Source organism: Carassius gibelio, chromosome B3 (genome assembly GCF_023724105.1).
Source record: "Carassius gibelio isolate Cgi1373 ecotype wild population from Czech Republic chromosome B3, carGib1.2-hapl.c, whole genome shotgun sequence".
NCBI lineage: Eukaryota > Metazoa > Chordata > Actinopteri > Cypriniformes > Cyprinidae > Carassius > Carassius gibelio.
This window is the reverse complement of record NC_068398.1, coordinates 29885203-29910074: the sequence shown is the minus strand read 5'-3', so window position 1 is coordinate 29910074 and position 24872 is coordinate 29885203. Positions and strand designations below refer to the sequence as shown.

Here is a 24872-nt window from a genome sequence, read left to right as displayed (position 1 = left end):
CATGTTTCACAGGTGCTTTCATTACAGGACCAAGCGGTGGTGTGCGTTTTGGCTAGAACCCAAGGGTTTTAGAAACCTCTTTTTTGTTTATTTTTGCAATTCCGCAGAAATCCATAGAAATATTACAAATGATAACAAGCTGGTGCTTTTTAACAGATCTTTATTAGAGGAAAAAACCTATGTCAGTGGTTGTTAGATCACAGTAGGGAAGTTGTGTCCACGTTTACAGCATTGTCTCTGACAATGCAAGCGGACTGAAATAAAATCATTTTTAAATAATATAATCAAACCAATAACATAAAATGGTCTTCTCGTTACAGAAACAAATGCAGCAACAAGAAATAACATAACATGCTTAAAACAAAGAGACATCAGTGGATCAGGTGATTCAAATCATACACATACAGTAATCAAACGTCACACCTGGAAAAGTGATGTTTGTTATTCAGGCAAGTGGAGTCAAAAATAAAAAAAGTCACATTTGGTTGGAAGGGACATGGAGACAGGAAGGGTGTTAAGAACAGCAAACTGGGAAATGCAGTAAAGCATGATAAAGGTGGTGATTATGATGATGGTGGTAGATGGGCACTATATCTAGCAGCCCACAGCATTCCCGTTCACCTGACTCTGTATGCGGCTGGGCATTGGACTGCGAGGTGCCACGCGCTGGGCCTCTATAGAGTTCCCTCTCACAGACAGGTGCTCCCATCCACCCTGTTTTAGTGCATTAGTTGAAGAAATGACTCTCAGAGTAAAGATCTGTTGATACTTATTACAAGATTTAAAAACAAAAATGCATTCACAATTCAGCATTTGACTTAATGTGGAAAAACTTACCCCAATGCCAAAGTCCCAGCTCAGGCCTTTGGGCTGCATGGGCTTCACTCCTAGTCTGTGACACACCGTTCCTGAGCTCTCTGATGGATAACCTGGCACTTTATCAGCAATTATCCAAACCTGGACAGATACATTACGACCACTTTACAGTTTCATAACCATCAAAGCAATAAAACCGAGGGAACATTATTATTTATATTTGGGTAGTTGGACAGGGGTGTATCAGAGTATGACAGGAGCTAGTAAACGTCAGGAGGATAGTCCCAAAGAAAGTGGGTAAAGGAAGGATTAACATTATAACAGAAATGCAGAATGAAATAATAGTGGAAAGAGGAAACAAAAGATTTCAGTATACAGAGCTGTGCAGCATGAACAATGAGAACAACAAAGGGCCTAAAATCGAGCCTTGTGGTACACCATACTTTTCTGAGGGCAGATACCTTTTAATTTACACTAATGAAAAGGTAGCGATCTGGTAGATAGTCTATAAGAAATCATAAAAATTTTATCTCACTACCGCAATGTTTTTTTTATTAATGTTATATAAATATATATATATATATATATATATATATATATATATATATATATAATATATATAATTTTTTTTTTTTTTTTTTTTTTAATGTATACTTGAAGTACACTTAATGTGAATCCTTTTTTTCCACTGTGTTTATCTATTTATGATAAAATCTTCATTAGTTGTTTTAACCAAAGTAAAAGGTTTCAAACCTGGTCCAGTGGTCCAACAGACACCTTACACACATTACTTGAGATGAGTTCCCATGCAGAACCCTGAGGATAGCTGGGTGTCAAACCCTGTCTGTACCACAGATTACCTGCAAAAAAACATACACACTGAGCTTGAACTTGATTGGAGATCGAGATCTGCTTTCCATGTGCTACATTGTTCTCAACGGCATTTTAATTATTGCTTACTTATTCACTACATACTGCCTACTACTATATCTCTCTTCACACTTCATAATGAGGAGAAATAGTCAAGTAGAGCATGTGATTACCAATACAGCTTGATTCAAATAAAACAAATAAAAAAAGAAGCAAGTAGGAACAGTTGTCTCACTGTTTTCATCCACAGCATAAACGGAGGTCCTGCCCACAGACACCTGCCTGAGCGTCTGCTTCAGGGGAGATGGTATGTGGTACCAGCACTCACCTGAGAAATCAAATCTTAATAAGTCATTTGACAAAGTAAGTGTGCCTGTCTTTGTTCGTTTTTCTACTTGTTAATAATGACATAACCGCACTACCAATGAAATCACATTTTTTAGTAATTGCTGTAAGTTGCTCAAACTAGAAAACCAGAACCAGCAATAGTTTACATATTGTAGGATGTCCATCATCATTTTCTAGTTGAAAACGTCACCCTTTCCATCAGGATGATCCTGTGGTCTCACCAGCTGGATTGTGGGCAGACACGGAGCCCCGGTAGAAGACGGCACCATCCCTGGCGATGGCCCACACCTGGTGGCCTCCTCCTATGCAAATGGACTTAAAGGGCTGGTCTGTGCCCACATGGAGCCAGGAGTTACCCTGTGGTTTCAGAGAGTTAGAGGTCAGAGGACATCCCATAGACTATGCGCACTAACATAATACAAGAACAGAGATGAGAGGAGGATATTTAATCTGAGGAAAATAATATATAAAACCCCCAAGAAGTCAAAACAAGGGATGTGTCTAACCATATACGCTATATCACTTAATATACTCAGTTAAATGTCCTCTAAATGTTAATGTCCCTCCCTCTAAGTCAAACATAGTACCTTTTGAAGGTTTTTAAAAGGTATTTGCACTGACTTTAAATTTCGATGTCATGGGTTATTAATATTTTTTCAGTAGTGTTATTTAAGTCTAAGTCACACTGAAACTGACATAGAACCAGACTTTACTTTTCTGGGACTTTAACCATTTGGGATGGCTCTTTTTTTTTTGGTGGTTTTGGCGTTTACTTTGGGTCTGAGGCAAGAAAAGATGATTTCCTCTTGACTTTTCAACTGAAATGAAATTTTGGAGATCGCGTGGCCCTGTTTTGTGAGAGTGGGGTGCAGGATAGAGACAGGGTTTAGTTCTCACAGCCGGGTTGTTGGCGGTGACTCCCAGACGACACAGCACATCTCCCTTCTCACTGATGGCCCACACAGGAACCTGCTCTGGACTGCACTGGGCCAGACACGGCAAGACGGTGACGTCGCTCAGTGCAATCGGAGGAACCTTCTGCCACGGGCCACTAAGGCTGATCTTACACTTCCTGTGACAAAGAAACACTCTCATATAGCTTTTCTTACACAAACGGGCCTCTTGCCCCTCTTGCTAACAAAAATCTGCGTACATGTATCAAAAGCAGCAAAAATGTGAACTGACCTAGCCCACCGCCTGCGTCGCACAAAGTCCTTCATTGTCTTATATCCATGAAACGTCCTGAATGAACATAAAACATATATTAGTTTGAGACAGAAATGTCTAGTTTCTGTTCTATTAATAGGTTTAAAGTCAACATACACTGAGAAATCTGCAGCGTACTGCCAGCCCTCTTTATCTGTCCCTCCTGGGACGCCGTAGTCAACATCCCAATCAGAAACCTGTGAGAGTGAGATGCAGATTTCAGTCAGTAAACAATAACTAATCCATAAAACACACCAAATGGTAGAGTGCACTAAAAAGAGTCCTGGCTGTACCCATGTCCACTGCGGCGAGGGAGGCCTGGTGTTGTCTTTGGTACACTCCCTCAGGCCTGAAACATCGCTCCACATGTAGCGATCTGTGGGAAGACCCCTGAGGACCACAGCAGACACGGAGCGTTTACAGCAGGAAAACAAGTAAACAAGCAGCAGAGCTCAGGGAAATGACACGCACTTGTCTGTGTATCCTGTCATTGGGTTCCAGCGCTGGTTCTCGTAGATGTACGCGCACCTCACATCACTTATCGCTTGGTTAAGGTTTTCATTTCCTGAAATGAATTAGATTTAAACACCGGGCAGAAGCAACTAGATTTCACGTCATTTAATTTTAGTAATGAAAGCTTTAAAGGAAGGAGAAAGGAGATGGTTTGGGTGCGTTTTACGCAAACTGTGAGTAATTGGAGTAATCCGTGCAATTATTCTAGTGAATGAGTGTTTGGGAAGATCAGCAACTGTGTTTGGAATACAGTACTAGCATACTGCTTGCTGAATATCCCATCCTGCTGCAAAGTTCAGCTTAGACCGGCATGAACTGCATCCTGGTCTAGACTGGTTTATGCTGGTTTGATGCTGGTCTGACTGGTGGACCATGATGCAAATCTTGAGAAAGATCTGCTGGTGAAGCCTCATGGGAACATCAGCACACCAGCAACCAGACCAGCAGATGTTCATCTTGCAGGGTCAAAACTAGATGTAGGATAGGGATAGCAGCAGGGTGCATGTTTACCCTGAGCCGACGTTCCCCTGCTGCCCCCCGTGTAGACCCAGGCGGTGTGATCGTGAGCGATGCCCCACACCACACCCAGACTGTTAGACTCCACACAGAGCAGATGAGCAGGAACCTGACGCCAGAACCTGAGCCCACAGCAGGAACGCGCACAGACACGTGAAGCATGCCCAGCACAATTACAATCACAAACACACACACACACACACGGTCCAGAGGACACCAAATTAAACGCATCAGACACCTCTGTGGCATGCAAGCCAGACTTTCTCCATGATTCAATTATGAAACAGCAGATTAGCTCTGTCTGAAACCCAGTGAGCTGCCAGTCTGGACAGCATTTAGGCACTTACAATGCAGACTGCAATTAGTGAAAGCAGTCAGTCATCTGTGAGAGCTATTTCTACCTGATTCGAACCCATAAAAACTAGTTTTGCTGGTATAGATTGGTGTATATAGGTTGGTTCAGTGATCCTATTTAAACATCAGGCTGTGCTTAATATTTGTTTTCATGCTTTTATAATATTGTGTTGTTAGCTTAGCCTCATGCTAATGCCAAAACTCTATGGAAATCAAGCGTGACTCGAGTCTTTTAGAGAAGCACTGTTTGTTTTGGCACGTGAAGGAGAGTGAAGCAGCTCACTGGGTTTAGAACAGATGGGGACGTTCTTACATGTGCTCGCAGGGTAAGTACTGCGCCGGGGCTTCCAGACTGGGTGAAGGATCATGGACCATGACGTCACCTTTACACGTCACAGCCCACAGGGCCTGTTTGGATGGATGCTCTCCAAGACCCCTGGACGCACAACACGACTCGTTCAACAGAGACCGCTGCAACGGTCACACAGAGACAGAAAGCACTCGTCACTCACCAAAACTCACTCTCATTCTGCAGTGCAATCAAAAACACATCCTAAACTCGTCAGGAAGATTGATGATCTGGGTAAAATGTGTTTTAGGGGTAAACAAAATCACAATGCAATAAACCAATAAACCAATATGCAAATATCGATTTATTCTTTAATGCTGTCAAACGATTAATCGCAGCATCCAAATAAAAGTGTTTGTTTACATAATATATGTGTGTATTGTGTATATTTGTCATGTATGTAAATATACACACAAACAGCATATATTTTAAAAGTATTTACATGTATTTATTAGTTAGTGCTGTCAAACGATTAATCGTGATTAATCGCATCCAAAATAGAGGTTTTATTTACATAATATGTGTGTGTACTCTGTATATTTATTATATATATATATATATATATATATATATATATACAGCACACACAAATAATATTTAAACAAAATGTTTTTGGATGCGATTAATCGTCTGACAGCACTAATTTTCAATGTTAATATTTATTTTCGTATTACACAATTATATTTAATATATAAACAACATTTTTTCTTAAATATGTACATGCATGTGTGTGTGTATTTACATATACATAATAAATATACACAGCACACACATATTTAATAAAGACTTTTATTTTGGATGCGATTAATCACGATTAATCGTTTGACAGCACTAATTGTTTTTCTTGATTTTGTGAATAAATGTGTTTTTCATGAGAGGAATTTATCCATTTTTAAAGAACATTATTCAAATACAGGATCATGACTGGTAAGATGTATGGATACAGTTCAAAGTTCATCGTGCGTGTGCTTTGTGTCACATACAGATCCTTTTAACCAGATGTGCTGTTCATACAGTAAGTGCATTTTACCCAGGTGTTGAAGTCTTGTTGAGAGGGTGTTGCCAGTAAAATGGGGCATCTCTGTTTGGTTCTCTCTGTCGTGTAAACAGCCACAGTGTACAGAGAGTCCCTGAACATGGGCACCAGGGCCGTCACCTCCTTTATCACAGCATACAGAAACTGACACACACATCAGAAGAACCGTGGAGTTACTTACACTAATACAGCCTGAGAACACTTTACTTCAACAACACATTTTGATCAAAAATAAATTCATTTGGAAAGGCATTCACAAACTTTTTTTTACTCCTGAAAAACTTTGTCAACTTGTGTCTGTGGATATACTGTTATACGGATACACTGTTGTGAAAAAAAGTGTGCTTAATTATATCAAATAGTGTACTTCAAATCTGACATTAGTAATTTTTCTTCTTTTTCACTTAAGTTTGTGTTTCTTTTGTTTAAGGTATAATATTTTGTTAAAAAAAACAACTGTATTTCATGATTTGGTTTTGATTATTTTCTGTAGACTTGTTATGCAGGCATAGCGTATTAGATCCAGTATTTAGTGAGCTAGTAAGTTTGAGTGGCGTGTGTGATTTTTCAATTAGAATTTCAAACTTAATGACAAGTTTTTATTTAAAGTACATTTTAAATGCTTCATGCTTTAAAGAAGTACACTCCTTCTGATGTGTTGATTAACATACTAAAGCACATTTAGGTACTTGATTTCAATTTTCGATTTTACATTTAAAGTTGATATATTTTTTTTATGTATTGAATTGCAGATTCAACTATAATAAGTTTCCTATTAAATATTGTATTCAGTGTGCATTTCAGTATATTCTTTAAAAGTATATTATTTCCACAATAGGTGATCTTTGTGCTATTATGCTAAAGTAGACTTCTCTTCCGCAGAGGCACCTTCTTCTCCTGGTCGTGAGTGTAGTAGAGGTAAAGGATGTCTCCTGTCTGGGCTCCAGCAGCGGTGACCTGCTCCAGCGTCACACTCACATCCTCCCACTGATGAGGGGTCCAGTCCCTCCACCAGGACATACAACCTCTCGTCACACGCACAGACTGAGACACACACACACACACACACACATCAGTGTTTGAGATGTCCTATTGACTCTTCCTCTCGCGTGATGCACAAAAGTGCATTTACCTTCTCTACAGAAGCATCTCTCTCTTGCTGAGCTCCTCTCGTCCGAGTGTCTGTGTCTAGAGCACCGAGGGCTGGTGTGATGGATGGAGAGAGCGGCCCGGGATCTGACAGAATATTTATTTTCTTATCAATCTAATTCAATATGTATACAAAATGTAATTTATATTTGTATTAAAATGGGGCATGTGGCGAGTTATGAGACCAATGGAAACATCTGGTAAGGCATTATCAACATCAAGCCTAGTATAACTGGTTTTAATGCATTATTCTTGAACTTCTACCACTGTAAAATTTTATATAGTGCATGAGTTTACTTTTTAGCATTATACATTTTTTCTTTTACCACTTTACTTGAAGCCTTTATATAAAATGCAATTATAAAAGTATTCATTTTGCTTTGCAATGCACCTTACAATTACTCTAATGAATAACTGAAATTAGTTATTACACTTGTCTATTCATTGTTAAACATTTAGAAAGTATAATGAAGCACATGACGATAACCAATTACAGATGTACTGTCAGAAGGAATCTGCAAATATTATAATGCATTTTAACTTTGATTACAATTTATCAAAGGTACTATGTCTTTTATAATGCATCACACAGTAAAGGCTTCAAGTAAGTTCCTTCAGCGATAGAAAGAACAACATGAGGTAGAGGTTGAGTGTGAATAAGTGCGTTGCACCTGAGATGTTAAACAAGTCGACGTGTGAGCTGGAGCTGGAGCTGATGTCACATCCTCCACCGGTGACCCAGGCCCAGGGCGGCAGCTCCTCCTGCACTACCGTGTTGTGCTGCAGCTCAATGGGATACGTGGCCACTGAGCTCCGAGTGCTGCTGGGATCCGAGCTCTTCATCTCCTCCAGGTCAACATTGCTCCATGGTGTCTCGCTTCCATCGGACGGGCTGCTGGGGCTCAGGAAAGAGGAATCGGACTCTTGGCTCGTCACCTGGTTGTCCTCAGGTACACTGGGATGAGCCGCTGGAGCAGAGCGATCAGACACCAGCGCAGAGATAAAGCTGTCACTCGTGATCTTGGGGACACGTGGCTTTGGAATGTCTGTGTCATCACAGCCCAGAACAGAACCTTGGGAAGGAGCGGTGACCTCACCAGCGAAGACACTGGCATCACTGTGAACATGGACACTGGGAAACACACAGACACAGAGCCATTCACAACACTGACAGGCAACGCACCAACTGCTGGATGGACAAGACACTGCAACAAATACTGTAAATGGCATCTTCTGTACTAGTGTGTGTGTGTGTGTGTGTGTGTGTGTGTGTACATAATATAATATAAAAAAATATAATATGTAATATATAATTGTATTATATTTGTAGCAGTAACCAACAATACATTGTATGGGTCAAAATTGTAGATTTTTCTTTTATGCCAAAAATCATTAGGATATTAAGTAAAGATCATGTTGCATGGAGATATTTTATAAATTTACAGCTGATAAAAGCTTAATTTTTTTAAGAATTTCATTTGGAAAACTTTCAAGGCGATTTTCTCAGTATTTAGATTTTTTTGCGCCCTCAGATTCCAGATTTTCTATTAGTTGTATCTCAGCCAAATATGGTCCTATCTTAAGAAACCATACACCAGTGGGAAGCTTATTTAGTCAGCTAACAGAATGAATCGCAATTTCAATTGACCCTTATGACTGGTTTTGTGCAGGTCCAGGGTCATATATACTGTATAAATATCTTGGTTCGGTGCATGAGGCCTTACAATGAAAACAGGCAATTCACCCCCAATCCAGAAGGGGGCGCTTGCAACAATGCAACGCTGTTTGATAACCGGCCTTCAACAGAAAAAGGCCCACTAGACAGTGACCATGTGTTGACTCTGAATGCATCTCTCAGAGACTGACAAAGAAGTATACTTTAAAGAACTTGTAAAAAATGTGTAGCCTGAATGCACTGTAAATTGCTTTGGATAAAAGCATCTGCTAAATGCATAAATGTAAATGTAAATTTAAAGGCTTGTGCAATCAACTGTTTGCGAATAATTGTTATGTTATGTTAACTACTATTTATTATGTACAATTATAGGCCTTGTATTTCACAGTCGCGCTGAAGCGGTGACACAGAGGTGGGCGTGCTGATGTTTGGTTCACTGTATTTTATTTTGATAAAGTACCACCTGCGCTGTCAAGTTAGCAATGCTGGAACAGATTTTTGTTTTGTGTGTGTGTGTGTGTGTGCACGCCGGCGCGATCACTTCAACTGTTTCCTTATATCAGCAGAATCAACTTAAACACATATTGTCTTATTAATGTATACTGTATAAAGGTCCGCTTTTATTTGTGTACACTCACGAAGAAACCAGAACATTGTGCTTTTGCAAAATGAAGAAAACAAAAGAGATGTCGCTTTCTGAAAGTTTCCTTTCAGTATAGTTTACGTTGTGTCTCACTGTTTTCCCCTGTTTATCTCTAAACTAAATCAAATTGATTTCAATAATTTATTTCTTATGTGTATATATGTACTGCAGATTTTATATATATAACATGTGATAATATTTAGTATTTTCACATCTAGGTGGTGTTTGGTGTTTTTTTTATTTGTACTACTGTCTCTTTAAAATAAATGAAAAGAAACCAAGCATGATAGAGATTTTTTTTCCTGATTTTTTTGGAAAACCGAACTATGACATCTGTGTACCATTCCACACCTAATATACACTCATCTAAAGGATTATTATTAGGAACACCTGTTCAATTTCTCATTAATGCAATTATCTAATCAACCAATCACATGGCAGTTGCTTCAATGCATTTAGGAGTGTGGTCCTGGTCAAGACAATCTCCTGAACTCCTGGCATGGTTGTTGGTGCCAGACGGGCCGGTCTGAGTATTTCACAATCTGCTCAGTTACTGGGATTTTCACGCACAAACATTTCTTGGGTTTACAAAGAATGGTGTGAAAAGGGAAAAACATGCGGCAGTCCTTTGGGTGAAAATGCCTTGTTGATGCTAGAGGTCAGAGGAGAATGGGCCGACTGATTCAAACTGATAGAAGAGCAACTTTGACTGAAATAACCACTCGTTACAACCGAGATGCAGCAAAGCATTTGTGAAGCCACGACACACACAACCTTGAGGTGGATGGGCTACAACAGCAGAAGACCCCACCGGGTACCACTCATCTCCACTACAAATAGGGAAAAGAGGCTACAATTTGCAAGAGATCACCAAAATTGGACAGTTGCTCAAGTTTTTCACCTACCTGGAATGATTTGTGCTTTCACTGCCTTCAAGCTGAGCTGACACTGCCACCCATGACCTGCCAGTGACCTCTGTGGCTGTCACACCGTGACGAAAATACACAGTCCGGTCATCGCTGCCAACCCCCCATACCTGTGTCACAAACAAACACCCATAAAATATACTCATACTTTCTGTATCACACCAGCCACAGTCTCTCAGTTCTTACATAGCGTCTTCAAACTGAGATATCAAAACATATGGGTCGAAACAGATAACACAACCTAATGGGACAAACTTACCCTAGTTCAAGTATTTTCTAAATGCATCTTCTTTATGTTAAAAAAATATTTTAATACAAAAAAAACAAACATCACTAACTAATGACCTGGTGTTCTGCAGCCTTTATTTGACTAAGTTCATATGTTACATTTTAAAATATATTATAAAATGTAATCTATATTATATAATTAAAATATGATTACGTTTAAAATATATATTCTTATAATATTTCACAATATTGCTGCTTTTAACTGTATTTTTGATCAAATAAATGTAGTCTTGCTGAGCATTTGAGACATTTTTTTTTAAACATTAAGAAATCTTACAGATGCCAAACTTTTGAATGTTAATGTATAAACATTTGAAGTTCTGGCTGAAGTTTGAATGGGTGTTACACTTCTGGTAACTACACAGAAATATATGACAGAATATTTGATTGAACTGTTATATCATAATCAAGCAATAGATAACCATACAATAATACATTAACAATAAAATCCCTCATATCAACTGCATCATAATAAAGCTGGCTTAAAAAAAAATCATCATGTTATGAGACAATTTTCTTTTTATGTGCTGACATAGTTCTCATAGACAGGATATTGTTTCTGATTAAGCCAAATTAAGGAACAGGATCAAGTATGAGCGTCGCAGCTGCGCTAAACACACAGATACATAGCCCGCGCGGTTAGTAATGAAATGTGAAGTATGCAATAGTGAAGAGCGGCCAAACTCAAATTAGATGCTCCCATATGGCTGTGTGCGGGCGAAAGAAATGGAGGTGTATATATATATATGGCTGGGCTGAGCTGGAGGAGGCAATGGGCAGCAGGAAGGGCCAGGCGGTCTAAGGGTCCAGTTACAGAGAGGGAGAGAGATGCAGAGACAAAGTTTGCATCGCTTGCAAACTCTACACTGAGACTCAGCGGCTCTAGTAATCAACACCCACGGACACCCGACTCTGCCAGACCATACATGCCCGTCCCGGCAGGAGGGAGGGGCCAGTGTGAACTGGAGAAGGTGATTGGATGATGGGTATTTGTGCGTATAAACTAGGACAGTGAATACAGTCGGCCTGCCGTGCAGCGAGCACATATTGGTCTGAGGATCTAATGATGGTTAATCCTCAAAGCTACATTTGAGAACATTAGTGTAATTAAACCTGTCTGGCCCCCACCCTACCTCAGAAGGGTGTCCCCCAAGGACAAGTACTGGGACCACTAGAGTTGTCCACAAGGAAATAAAATAATTATCTCGCCAGATGAAATTTGATATCGGCAACAGTAATAAAGCATGGTGTGAGTGCACTGAACTTATCCAGATTGATACATCACTTGTTAGTGGAGTTCTCTAAGGCAAAGATCACTATTATCGCTCGTACTTATGGTGAATGCTTTGAACAAACCCAGAACCCTATGTAACTCAACCTGCACTTTTTGTGCTACAGACATGAATGGTACCACAAAACATGCGGTGATACGACTTATGATTTTCACCTGGTGGACAACAAAACCTACTTTAATGTTAATCTGAATACTTTAATGTCACTTTAATATTACTATAATAAAATGATCTCGTCGCCCCTTTGAAATTTCACTCAAGCCCCCTATTTGGCTCTGGACCATCTGGCGGTACACTGTTGTAAAGTGAGTGTGTGTATATTTGTATTGTTAGAACGGCAGTATAACATGATACCTCACTGATCTCACCTGGTCATTGGGGCCCATGCTAAGCATCACCATCTCTCCACCAATACTGATCCAGCCTGAGCCAGTGGGATTGTGGGAATTCACACCCCTCCTGAACCAGACCTATCACACACACAAACACATTGCATTTACACATTGCACACTGCGTTTATTACATTTCCTTACACACTGTGTACTGCCTTTTTTTTTAAGTGTATGAAACTGAGCTTGTCATGAAACAAATATTTTAAGTAGCATGCTACACTGTCACATGCTAGATCAGGGGTGTCCAATCCTGCTCATGGATCTCCAACATCCTACTGAGTTGTAGCTCCAACCCGTTCCAACACACTTTCCTTAAAATGATTCCGAGGAGCTTGATGGCCGGATCGGGTGTGTTCAATTAGGGCTGGAGCTGAACTTAGCAGGACAGTGGCCCTTCTTTAGGTACTTGATGAAATTGGAAGATAATGTTGCTTCCAAATGCCTTTGATGGAAGGAAAATAACTGAAAGCATTCATAGAGTAAATCCCATCTTACTTTGTTGTCTTTAGTAACGACCCAAACGACATTGATTCCCACTGCGACATGAATAGCTCCTTTCTGATTTGGAGGCAGCACAAGCTCCCACGATGAGCCTGAAAACAAAAATTATGCACTTTTAAAGAATATACTTAAGTGTGAACTGAATGTAAATGTTAAGGGAAATTAAAATTAGATTGGGAAACTCTGTTGATGAACTAGTTACTTATTAGCATGCATATTACTAGCATATTGGTTGTTTATTACCGGTAGTACTTATCAAGCACATATTAATGCTTTATTCTGCTCGACAATATTTTGGATGTCTTAACCTTACACATACCTAAAACCTAACTAATATAACCTTATTTAGTATTAATAAGCAGCATATTAGATTACTGAAGGAAAAAGTCATAGTTAATAGTGAATTTGTTCCCCACTTTAATGTTATTTTAATGTCATTTCTATTGAAACTTGTATTGAGAACTGACTATATACATGCACTAAAAATCCCCAAAACTCAAGCTGACTCAAAAGACGTTTTTTTGAGCAATTGACAGCAGCAACCTCCTGCAGCATTTGACTTGACTTCACCTTATTTAATGCAATGACATTCAGAAATGTTTAGTTGTGGCGCAAGTGGCCACATGTTCTCTGTCATGCTATTGACATGACCGTGACCGTGATCATAGTTTCACCCTAAATAGCGGCGATGTGGAAGTCATTCCAAACATGTACTGTATGTCGTGCATACTATATGTGTGAATTCAAAGGACAGGAATACATCTGTCAGTGTCAGACCTTTAGGGCAGTCTTTACTGATGCCCGTTCTGGCCAGCAGTTGTCCATCCCAGAGAACGACCCAAAGCAGGTCTTTCGGCCCGGCGCTGACCTGCGCCACCTCTCGGGGCACCTGGGTGGGTTCCCAGCACGTCCCCTCCGGGTTCTGCTGTCTGATGCCTGTGCGGAACCACAGCTGTGTAGAGAGATACACAAACACACCTCAGATCTGTGAGGGGTCGTGAAGAGTTTCTTAACACGTGATAAAAATGACAAAACATTCAGCGGGTGTTTAAATTAACCACTCGGCAGGGAAATTGTTCACATTCTTGTGAGCAAGTGGTTAATCCATAAAGAGGTGTTGGCTGAGCTCAAAATATAAAGCAGACGTCACAGAACAGCAGTGAGCTCTAGTGGTCACAAATCTGTAATGCAACCGCAAGTCGGTGCTGATACGTTAAAAATAAGACCATTTAAAAATAATGTTTGTTCATTGAATAAACCTGAGATAAAATACTATGTATATTAGATGACAAACATAAAGTTAAATTAGAATTAGAAGGCAAAATTAAGTTTAAGAGTACTAAAATGACTAAACCTGATAGAAATCAAAGCAAAACAGAAATATTACAAATGACAGAAGCTTATAAGGAAATTACTGAACATAAAATGAAAGCTGAAAATATAAAAATAAGCAATTCAAAATAGTAATAAAGAACAGAGCAGCAGTGCCCTCTAATGGTCAGAAACTTGTAATGCAGCCACAACATAAGTACTGGACCTTCCCTTGCTGGGACACGGCCCACAGGTAAACGTGTTTCTCAGGACTGTCACTCATGTCCCAGCCTCCACAGCTGATGTCACTGAAGGGCTCTGGTGGAGGTCTGGCTCTCTCCAGAGGCACCTGCTCCAAAAACACACATAATCAGAAAGACTCGACATATGCGGACAGCTAATACGTGTACATCAAACTGAAACATTACACTGGTTGGCCTTTGGTTGTTTCACACTGGAACAACAGTAAAGTTTGGATTCCCATTTGAAATACCTTGGCCCAGGATCCCAGAGCTTTATATCTCCTGTAGCGAAGCCATCGCCTGCGACGCACGCACGAGTTCCACTTCTTCTCTTTGGTGAAGGTGGCAGGGAAGTCCACTGCATACTCCCACCCCTGCAAGCACAGGAAGCAGCATTACACACTCATTCTGACATGATTTCTCAGTTTTGGTTTCAGGACTTTTTATGAATCATTATTTGACATGTAATTACATGAGTGTCATGGAGTGACATACTTCAAAGGATTAGAGTTAAGTGTGAACTGAATGTGATGTTTTTAGTCACTTAACTGCATGTTATTTACAATGCAATGAAACCGTTTTATTGTTTAAATGTATATTGAATTCAGTTAGTTACTATAGAGTGCTTTTTTTAAAACCAAATTAAGTAGGACTTATAAAAGGAAAGGGAAACCAAAGAATTTGTGGGATCAATGTGGGGATGTAAACTTTTGAACGGTGTCATTTTTATAAATTCAACCATTCGTGGACTATACGTAAACATCTTTTATGTGAAATATTTGATTCAGGCCAGTACTAAATGAACAACAACATTCATTTTGTTTGAACCCTCTTTGGTAAAATAATGAGCATGTAGCAGATTCTGAAAGGGGGGTGTAAACTTTTGACCTCAACTGTAATTATTATTTCAGATTTGAAGTACACTACAAGCGCATATCCAAAAACGATTCAGCACACTTCTTTTTCCCAAGGGTAGGATAAGGAATGTGTTCGGTTTGCGGATTAGGTTTACAATAGGTCAGGTTTGGATGGGTTGAGTTTGTGGCGAATCCATAGGTTGAGTTTAGGATGGCTTGAGGTCTGAGATAGTGTCACTCACCCCCGTCTCACTGGACTCTCTCCCGCAGCTTTCGACATCCACGTACCAGTCGCCCTCCCACTCCCAGTTAGCAGACGGCAACACGAAGCTGTGAAGAGGTTGTGGGTTCAAGCCCAACTCATCGGTCCACTGCCAGCGGTCTGTCGGGAGGAGTGTGTCTGTGTAACCATCAACTGGGTTCCATCTCTGTAAAACAGACCCACAGAGTCTGGTGTACTGTTTGTAACACGCAATCCTTATGAATTATGAATATTAACAGTTTATTTCACTTGCAAAGAGTTTTACATGTTACACTTTTACTTTACAACTGTTTTTGCTATTGTGCATGCTTTTTTCCAAATCAGAGGTACTGTATTTTATCATGCTAATAAATCAGAGATGAATCGAAATGTTTCCAACACACCTGGTTTTCATAGGTCTCTTCCTGGTGGCGTATAGGCACTTGACTGGGATACACATGGAGATAAACCTGATGGTCGCAGCCGATGCCCCAGCAGCAGTGATGGGAGCCCGTCACCCGCTTCAGCTCCAGCAGGAGATCCGCGGCGCGCCTCCAGCGGCCTCCAGCGGCCCACAGACTGAACGCCCGCCCGTACACATCCACCGCCCACAGCTGCGACCCCGACATCATGGGTACTGGAGGACAGCCTGTTAAGACAGTGCGGTGGATTAGGGTTTTTGCAATTTTGCCTTGTGTCTCATTGTGCCACATGAAGCCAAAGCAATAAATCTAAATATTTGATCATCATGAAATCAGAAGAAATTTTTCAGATATTGTACTTAAAGGAGAAATGGCACATATATTAGTGCTCCATGTGCCAAAAGAATTGGTGGATTTTCTAATGTGGGACACTGTGTTTTGGGTTACAAATAGTTAAAAACAAAGCAAACTTTACATTTATCACGCCTGGTTACAAAAATACATGTATTGGCATAACTTTCTTAATGCACATTTTATCAACTGAATAACATAGTATATATACTTTCCCACATTAGTCACAACTTCATCCTATGTCACTGGTATTTAATTGAACTTCATAAGCGCTACTTCCGGTTTGTTGATTTTCATAGCCACATTTCTGACATCATTTCCAGAGTGATATCAATAACTTGACACCCCTGATTGAATTCAACATCAGTCATGTTCACTTTAATGTTGCAAAAGAAGATATAAAAGGCTTAGGTGTCCCAATAGTCAATGTCCCACATTACATTAATCCACCCTATTTTATTTCATATACGTTACACTTACACGATAAAATAGCTTTGAATATCTACAGCTCTTTGTAGATTATTAAACCACAAGACTGTCAAGCATTCATATCCAAACAAAGTTCGTGATTCCAATTAAATAGCATTTGACAGTTTCCTCATTTAATTCGATAAATATAACGTTAGAGAAAATCGTGATGACTTGCAATAATATGTATTATATACGAAATGAAAACATAATGCAGACGTATAGTCCCTTATATGGAGTAAGAGATACGGGTAACTGGACACCAGCTGGTCAGCTTGCACCTTTCTGACTGGATTCATTATTACAGCCCTATTATTCTCTACTTCGTTTAGTTTATGTTATGTTTTTTTGCACATTGCTGTGGCTGTCATATGCTTTACGTTTAGTAAACACTGTAACCGACATGACGTATTCACATTCCGACACACAAGCGCTTCGTATTCTGTTCAAACGCGATGAAAGCAGACTCATAAACTCACCTACTATGTAGTTTAATGACTTTGAAGCGATTCTTCATATATTCCGCGCATAACAAACATAGTTTATTTTCATTCCCAGCTTTATTCTAAGGGCTCAGACTCAAAGCAGGAAGTTAACGGTATCTTGCCTCTGATTGGTCGGCGCGCGAGGAAATGTCGAAATCTAAGCTTCTGATTGGACAGAACGTGTGCGCACGTATGTTTTTCCGTCGCCTAGCCTTCTCATGTGCACGTTCACCTGCTCAATTATTCATTCTTTACTTTCTCAATAATTAAAGCTCGAGTGTGATACACCTGTGGATATTGTGTTTACATATGTACTTATTTGTATATATTTATATTTGTACATGTGTGTATATGCAGTACATCTAGATTCGGCTATATATTATGTGGTAAGAATAGAAAAAAAGATATATATATCTTATTCTTATATATATATATATATATATATATATATATATATATATATATATATATATATATATATATATATATATATATATATATATATATATATAAATAATAAAAGAATGTCTGAGAGATTAAAGATCAGTCCAGGGTTTCCAGATTTGGGCCATCGATGGATCAAACCTTGAAAATGGGTTGTTCAAAGGAAATAAAAAAGGATTCTGAATTCGGATTAGATCCAGTTTTGGTTTTGATCTGGATTAAATCCTCAACCTTTTGTTGTTCAAAATGTTTTAGTATGCTTGAAATACTTTTGATCCAAAAACGGGATTATTCTGATCCATGCAGAATTGTGGATTTCAGGAACAAAACTTTAAAATAATACAAATATTTATGGTTTAATACAATATTTCAACAGGTAATATATGCCCAAATAGCTGTCAATATCAAACAAAAATAATTTAAAGTTCTTTTAACCACTGTAAACTACATTGGCACAATCATCAGAGGCGGACCAGACAGAAGCAGTTATTTGTGTAAATGCAATGCAAAACATTGGCATCCCCCCCCCATTTGATTTTTTATTTTATTTTCCATCACCATGTCCCTTTAGGAGCTCCGTGGAACACAAGAAAACCAGATTTGGAAATCTGAAAAGTGTGTATCTGGATGAGGGCGATCCAATCCAAATTTGCTTGTTAGACTGTAATTCTCAATCATACAAAACAGAACAAAGAAATAAGGCAAAAACTCCTGTGCCAAGTGTCTTAATAGACCGTGGTAGTGTGGACAATGCAAGAATTTGATTGTCACTCAAAGAGAGAAGGTGTCAAGATTATAATCAAATTATTAGGTATAATTATTAGCCCACGTGTGTGTGTGAGTGTGTGTGTATATATATATATATATATATATATATATATATATATATATATATACATTAGCTGAAAATATTGCCAATGAAAGATCTCCGCTGTGAGACAATTATTTATCAGTAATATTATATAAACAATATCAGCAATAAAAGTAATATTTGATTGGGGCACAGCAGTGTTTCACTGGGGCTCGAGTCGTGATCTCTTGTATACAGGATTGTAAAAAAAAAAAAATACTATTATTTATTTGTGACACTTGAAGAAAAAGTGAGTGTGTGTCGCTTTAAGATGCCCCCCCCCCCCTCCCTCCCACCGCGTCCCGCTTGATCACGTGATTCGAGTCTTGTGACAGTGCAGCGAGCAGGAAAAAGCGTCGCGTCGAGTTTGAGAAGGAGTTTCCGTCGTTAAGTCATCAAGGTTTCTCTCACAGACGAGAGAAATCAAGAAAAGTTCGCCATGGCGCATCTTTAGGACATCTGACCGATATAATAACATCCCTGTCCCTCACACAGACGCCGTAAGAGCGGGTTGAAGTCGCATGGGGAGGGCGGAGGAACTTTCATCCGATCTTTGTTTTGGTTTTTGTTTGTGTTAGTCCTGTGAGCATCCACGTTAAAGCAGCTCGAGAAGATTTCATGTTAGTTTGGTGAAGTGGACAGGACGCCTCGGACCGAACATGGACGCTAAACCTCTTCTCCAGGACAGACCTCCAGCGTACAACGCAGTCCCGGCCGCGTACGACTACGGCTCGATCCCCGCCGCTGCTGCACCCGCCGCCGGCTTCCAGCCACAGGCTCCGCCGCCGTATCAAGGCAAGAGAACCACACAACACACTGTATTAATCACCAATCACCAGCTATAACTCAATAACGTATGTGTGATGTTCTTATTATTATTAGTGATGACAAATAATACAACGATACTGGTTCAGATTCTGCTTCCTTGAATTACTCTTATAGAACGTCTGAGGAAGAAACATTTGGGTAAACTAGTTTATAAAGTTGACATTTTAAAACCTGAACTAGCCTTGCAATTTCATAATAATAATAATAATAATAATAATAATTATATATATATATATATTACTTATTTGATTAATTTCGAAATGTTACAATCACCATTAACTAATATATTACAATTCTTTCAATAGGTAGACTTAATAACACATTTTACAAAGAATAGCAATCCAATAATTGATAATTATGAATTTATATATATTAAAAACTCAACTACTAACTGTAGCTATATATTTAAAAACAATAAAATAAAACAAAAATATGGTAACTCATTTACTGGAAGTTTTTTTTTTTTTTTTGTAAAATACACCACTGATTTGAGTATCATCTTCCCTAATAAACATAAGTAAATATTAAAATATATAAAATGAAAAAAAAAAATAAAACCACCACCAACAATAAAAGCAAAAAAAAAAAATTATACAATAATTATCAGATTATTCCTCTTCAAACTTATCTTGGTGAATTTAAAAACTCGCAGTACATAAATTCATAAATCAGTGCGTGAATCAGATTAATTCAGTTATTGGTCTGGCTGATTCATAAATCACGATTCATGAATCAGTCTGCTTCGTGATTCTCTGAAAAGAGCTAGTCCGATCAGCTCATTTTCATTCTCAAATTAATTTAGTTATGACCAGTCCTAAAAACAAAACAAAACAAACAAAAAACAGATCAGATGACTAACTTCTAAAACTAGTCTAAGCTTCTTATGCAACATGTTTCATAAGTCATAATAATAGGATGTTCTCACATATGTAGTGTCATGGTATATGAATAAGATCCTCATTTAGTACCACGGTAAGAACTAAAGTTTGTATATGTAGTTATTCTAATAGAGCACAAACACAGTGAAAGCAGTCACGTACTGTACACAGTTTGGTTGGCTCAGTTAGTTATTAACTAATCACTGACAGCCTCCCTGGTTTTATACCCTCATGAAAAAGAAGTACACGTTCAAATACTTTTTAAAAAGACTACACTTTAATTGCATGCTATCTACAATTGAAAGAGAATGAATTATAGTTTAAATGTCTACTAAATGCAGTAAGCCGAAATCAACTTCCTGTTATATAAAGTAATTAACAACAGTTAAAGGGTTAATCAAACACTTTTTAAAATGTACTTTAGGATGTTAGTCAACACATCCAACGACATAATAAACATGATAAAAACACGATGATTAATAAAATGTACTGATTTGACATTATAACCAAGCGCACCTTTTAAAAGCTTACTTAAGTGTGTTACTAAACAGTCATTTATGTGTCTCTCTTTAAGGACACTTAAGTGCATTTCTATGTCATTAATAGTATTTTATCCACAAATAAATATCCACTTTTAAGATTAGAGTACAAGTGCACATTCAGTAGAGTTAAAAGGGTTGTATCCTTTCAAATTCAGCTCCTAAAACCTCACTGTGCTCATCCCAGCGAGTCGCAGCTGATAAAGCGGGAGATGTGGGGTGTTAAACAGATGTGAACTGTGTCCCGCAGGTTTCCCAGCAGCGCCTGTCGCCGTAGCCGCCCAGCCGGCCTACACCAACACCTACACCATCGTCCAGCCCTCTGTGGTGGTGGTGGGGGGATGTCCCGCCTGCAGGTGAGCCACAACACACCCCAGCGGCTGTAAGAGTTCCCCCTCTAAACACAGGTTACTGAAGCTGTTGGTGTTCAGCAGCCGAGCTGTGTAATGTTCATCTGTGAAGTACAGGACAGAAATAAACCCGACGTAGTTCTACTGAACTCAGTGGTTTCTGTATCCGCCCTGTTGTCATCCTGTTCCCCTGTGACTGCATAAAACTCATGCAACTTGAGTCATGTGATGTCTAGATGCAAGATGGGGCATTCTTCCTCAATTGTGAATGTGACTTCAGAGTTTTCACGGTGTTTATGTTAGAACCGTTCAGTAAGAGCATGTGTTTTAGCCTCAGGACTGAGGCTTTACGTTGGACTCTGGTCTGTGTTAATCCAGAGTCACTTCCTGTTTGCTCATGTGATTCACAGAGAGCCACTCATGACATGCTGATTTCATGCTGAACTTTGGCTCATGTACCGACCGGATCAGTCCAGTTTAGTGAGCGTGACCACCAAACAAACAGGGATTGTTGTTCCCTTACCTACAGATAATAGTTGTTCCCTTACCTAAAGATCTAGATTTGTATTATTATTTTTAAATCTCACATTAATGTACTTTTCATGTATTTCATGATTGAAGATACTTATATCATAACCCATGGTAGTTTAGGGATAGTTCACCTTCCAAACCTGTGTTGGCTTTTGCCTCCTTGAAACACAAGGATTTGTTTAATCAAACCTCAGAGATTTCTGTCCCTTGAAAATTTCATAATGCCAAAAGTTAACAAAGACATCATTATTAGTAACCTACATGAATCAAAGCCGTTTGATGGAGAGACATGATTGCTTTATATTTCATTGAGGCTTTTACTGACTTGTAAACATGAGGTCTGAGCAAGCACGAGTGATTAAAGCATTGCATTCACTTGAACGTTTTGGTCGTGTGGCGTTTTCAGTGGATGACAAATGTGTCCGTGCTCCAGGAATGAATGACGGGACTCTGGTGTTGTTCTCTTCAGGGTCGGCGTGCTGGAGGATGACTTCACCTGTCTGGGAATCTTGTGTGCCATATTCTTCTTTCCTCTGGGAATCCTCTTCTGCCTGGCCCTGCGTCAGAGGAGATGTCCAAACTGTGGAGCCACTTTCGGCTAGAGGGACCAAAACCCCATCCATGTCTTTTATTTTGTTGAAAAAAAAAAAATCAGTTTTAAGCATCAGCATAGTTTATTCCTAATCAACCGCACATCAGTGCCAAACGTCGCTTACGTAACTGCGATATATGACAGATCACAATAGTAACCAGCCACAAACTCTTTGATTACTTTAAGAGGGTGCATGTGACGAGCTGGCCGTGGTTTTATTTTTTACATGCCTCGCAAGCACTATTTGCCATTTTTGTTGTAGTTGTTGTTCTTTATATAAGATCTTAAAGCCAGTCTCCAGTCGTCTAATCACTAGTGCCTTTATGATGGCAGAGAAATCATGAACTGATCCGGGCCGGGACTCACTGAGGGGAAATCCCCCACACGACTCTGGACTAACGCCGACTCACTTTGAAACATTCGATTCGCCTCACTCATGTATTTTCACTTCCCTCACGTCTGGGGGTAAGCATCACTGATGTTTCTGTTTTTTGTTGTCGTCTATAACATGCTCCCTAATCAGTCACCTCTCAGTTCAGATCAAAATGCATCTTCTGTATTCATTTGTTGTGCTCGATTTAAAAACAAACGGTGTTATTTGTATATTTTGGATTTATGGATTCTGTTCTAAACCACATTCTTTCTCGATTATTTTGGGGTCCATGTTTCCATCGATTGAGGTTATATGTGCTGGGTTTTCTGAAAGCATCTTAGGGTAAATATGCTGGACCTCAGCCATCTCCAGGTTAAACTAAAAACCTGCAATAAACAAGGGAAGTTGGCATCTAGGCAATGTAATAAACTCTTTGACAATAGAATAGTGTTTCTTTCAGTGAGCGACAATCAGTCTCGCACACACCTGGTGTGATTTCTTTCATGATGTGCTCATGCCATACACTAGACGCGCTGTTAGGATCAGTTTTCTACATTTAATAAGATTGTAAATAAAGAGCAAAACTTGTAGAATTTGTGTCGTTTGCTTATACGGGATGTTCTAGAAACGTCAGTGCATTAGCATATTTTGAACTTCCTCTTCAAACTTATCTGATCTTATCTAGTGTGAATTTATTTTAATTTTCAGTTGATCAAAAGTGACGGTAAACATTTATGTTACGATTTCAAATAAACTCTGTTCTTCATTCATATTCTATTGAACGTGTTTGTAATTATTCAAATGGATTATGCATTCAAAACAACTTGGTTCCTAAAAGGAGTGTGCATTTTTATTTTTGAGTGAACAGTTCCTCCAGGAACCAGTAGAAAACAAGGCCCTATGATTCCCAATATGTAGAATAAAAGCATCAAAAATGAACTTGCTGTATAATGCAGAATGTCAGGGAATTTTCTACATTTTGGATGAATAAATCAAAAGAAGTTCAGTACACTTAAATCAAAATGTAATATGGACTAATGTCTGTGAATAGTAAGCCACATAATAGTATAATAAAAAGTTATAAATAAAAGTTTTTTATAAAATCGATTTAGGTGTTTTTGATTATGAACATTTAATAAAACCATTCAATGAAAAAAAGAATTTGGTAAAAAATATTAAGAAAAAAAAAAGTTTCATAGTGCATTAATTTCATTTCTGTGAAACTTTTAATACATTGCTGTTAAATAGTATAAGTTTCCTGATTTCTTAATGATTTACATAAACATGAATGAATAAGAATAACTTTATTCATACTCGTTCACAATATTCTAACGTAAATCATTCATAGTTTCTTCTGGAGTTGCAATGTTACTCTAATAGTTGAACAAACGCACACATATAGAAATAAAATATTTTTATTTTCATACAGCAGTGATCTACAAGATCTCAGGCCAACATCAACAGAAAAGTGCATTGATACAATCAAAGCCAAATGAATAGTTCCCCCAAGCAGAAGATAAATCAATCACTATCCACTGACCGACAATGGATCATTATTCAGTGTTAAAACTACGCTGCTAAAAGCAAAGCTCCCTCGTTCTAAAAGCATCAATGATCTAAAAGACAAAATGAGCTAAAAGGGCTTCTGTCTCGCCTGTGGCCCTGGAGGTCAGCTAACCCTGGTAAACGTGCTTACATGAACACGGCTTACACGAGTTACCAGCCTGAGGGTCAGACAGCATCAACAGTAAGTGGAATTTCTCATCAGTGTTTCGGTTCACATCACTATCATCAGGACCTTTCTGCTTATGCAGGTTCCCATCTAGTGAACGTGTTAGGAAAGATCTCGACAATGATTTAAAAAACTTAAGATCACACCCATCTTCTCATATATTTACAGAATGATACTCTGAAAGTTAAGCATCTGACTATGGATCATTACAACTAAATGCATATACACTGATTCCCTCTCTCTCTATATGCATGTGTGTGTGAGTGTGTATACATTAATACATAGAGAGAGAGAGAGAGGTTTAAAAGGGACTTGACATAAATAGTGGTTGAACAGTATGTGGTGTGTGTGTGTGAGTAATCCCAGCATCCTCGGTGTTGATCAGATGATGGGTGCTGATCTGTCATTGGTGACTGTGGGCCGGAGTTTGACAGTAGCGAATGGGTTCCCTCCCCTAAAGACACAACACACTGTTACTCTAGCTGCTATTTAAACAAAATACAA

At 38.9% G+C, this 24872-nt stretch overlaps 3 protein-coding genes across 4 annotated transcripts in view; 1 reads left to right on the top strand and 2 right to left on the bottom strand.

Moving 5' to 3' along the window:
• Positions 1-143: 143 nt before the first annotated feature.
• Positions 144-17389, bottom strand: tecpr1b (tectonin beta-propeller repeat containing 1b). 2 transcript variants are annotated; one of them, XM_052549931.1, is made up of 25 exons: positions 17246-17389; positions 15930-16174; positions 15527-15712; positions 14679-14801; positions 14412-14534; positions 13652-13826; positions 12869-12966; positions 12350-12451; positions 10381-10511; positions 7829-8289; positions 7141-7244; positions 6897-7052; positions 6003-6152; positions 4937-5094; positions 4264-4391; positions 3712-3805; positions 3534-3630; positions 3358-3437; positions 3220-3276; positions 2932-3106; positions 2256-2391; positions 1922-2014; positions 1570-1676; positions 838-957; positions 144-714 (listed from the first exon to the last, which is right to left on the bottom strand). In XM_052549931.1, exons 2-25 carry the CDS (start codon positions 16155-16157, stop codon positions 595-597), a joined length of 3402 nt encoding a protein of 1133 aa, XP_052405891.1. In that variant the 5' UTR covers positions 16158-16174; positions 17246-17389; the 3' UTR covers positions 144-594. The 2 variants fall into 2 exon arrangements, with proteins under 2 accessions (XP_052405891.1, XP_052405890.1); XM_052549930.1 differs by having other exon boundaries at positions 17250-17375.
• A 1474-nt stretch (positions 17390-18863) lies between these two features.
• Positions 18864-23413, top strand: LOC127951855 (brain protein I3). The gene is made up of 3 exons (XM_052549933.1): positions 18864-19340; positions 21041-21146; positions 22141-23413. The coding sequence occupies exons 1-3, from the start codon at positions 19205-19207 to the stop codon at positions 22271-22273; spliced, it is 375 nt and encodes a 124-aa protein (XP_052405893.1). The 5' UTR covers positions 18864-19204; the 3' UTR covers positions 22274-23413.
• A 622-nt stretch (positions 23414-24035) lies between these two features.
• baiap2l1b (BAR/IMD domain containing adaptor protein 2 like 1b) overlaps positions 24036-24872 on the bottom strand; it is a 55318-nt gene continuing 54481 nt past the window's right edge. Inside the window, exon 14 of the mRNA XM_052549932.1 lies at positions 24036-24822. Within this exon, the coding sequence (XP_052405892.1) occupies positions 24750-24822 (73 nt within the window). The 3' untranslated portion in view covers positions 24036-24749. The remainder of the gene's footprint in view (positions 24823-24872) is intronic.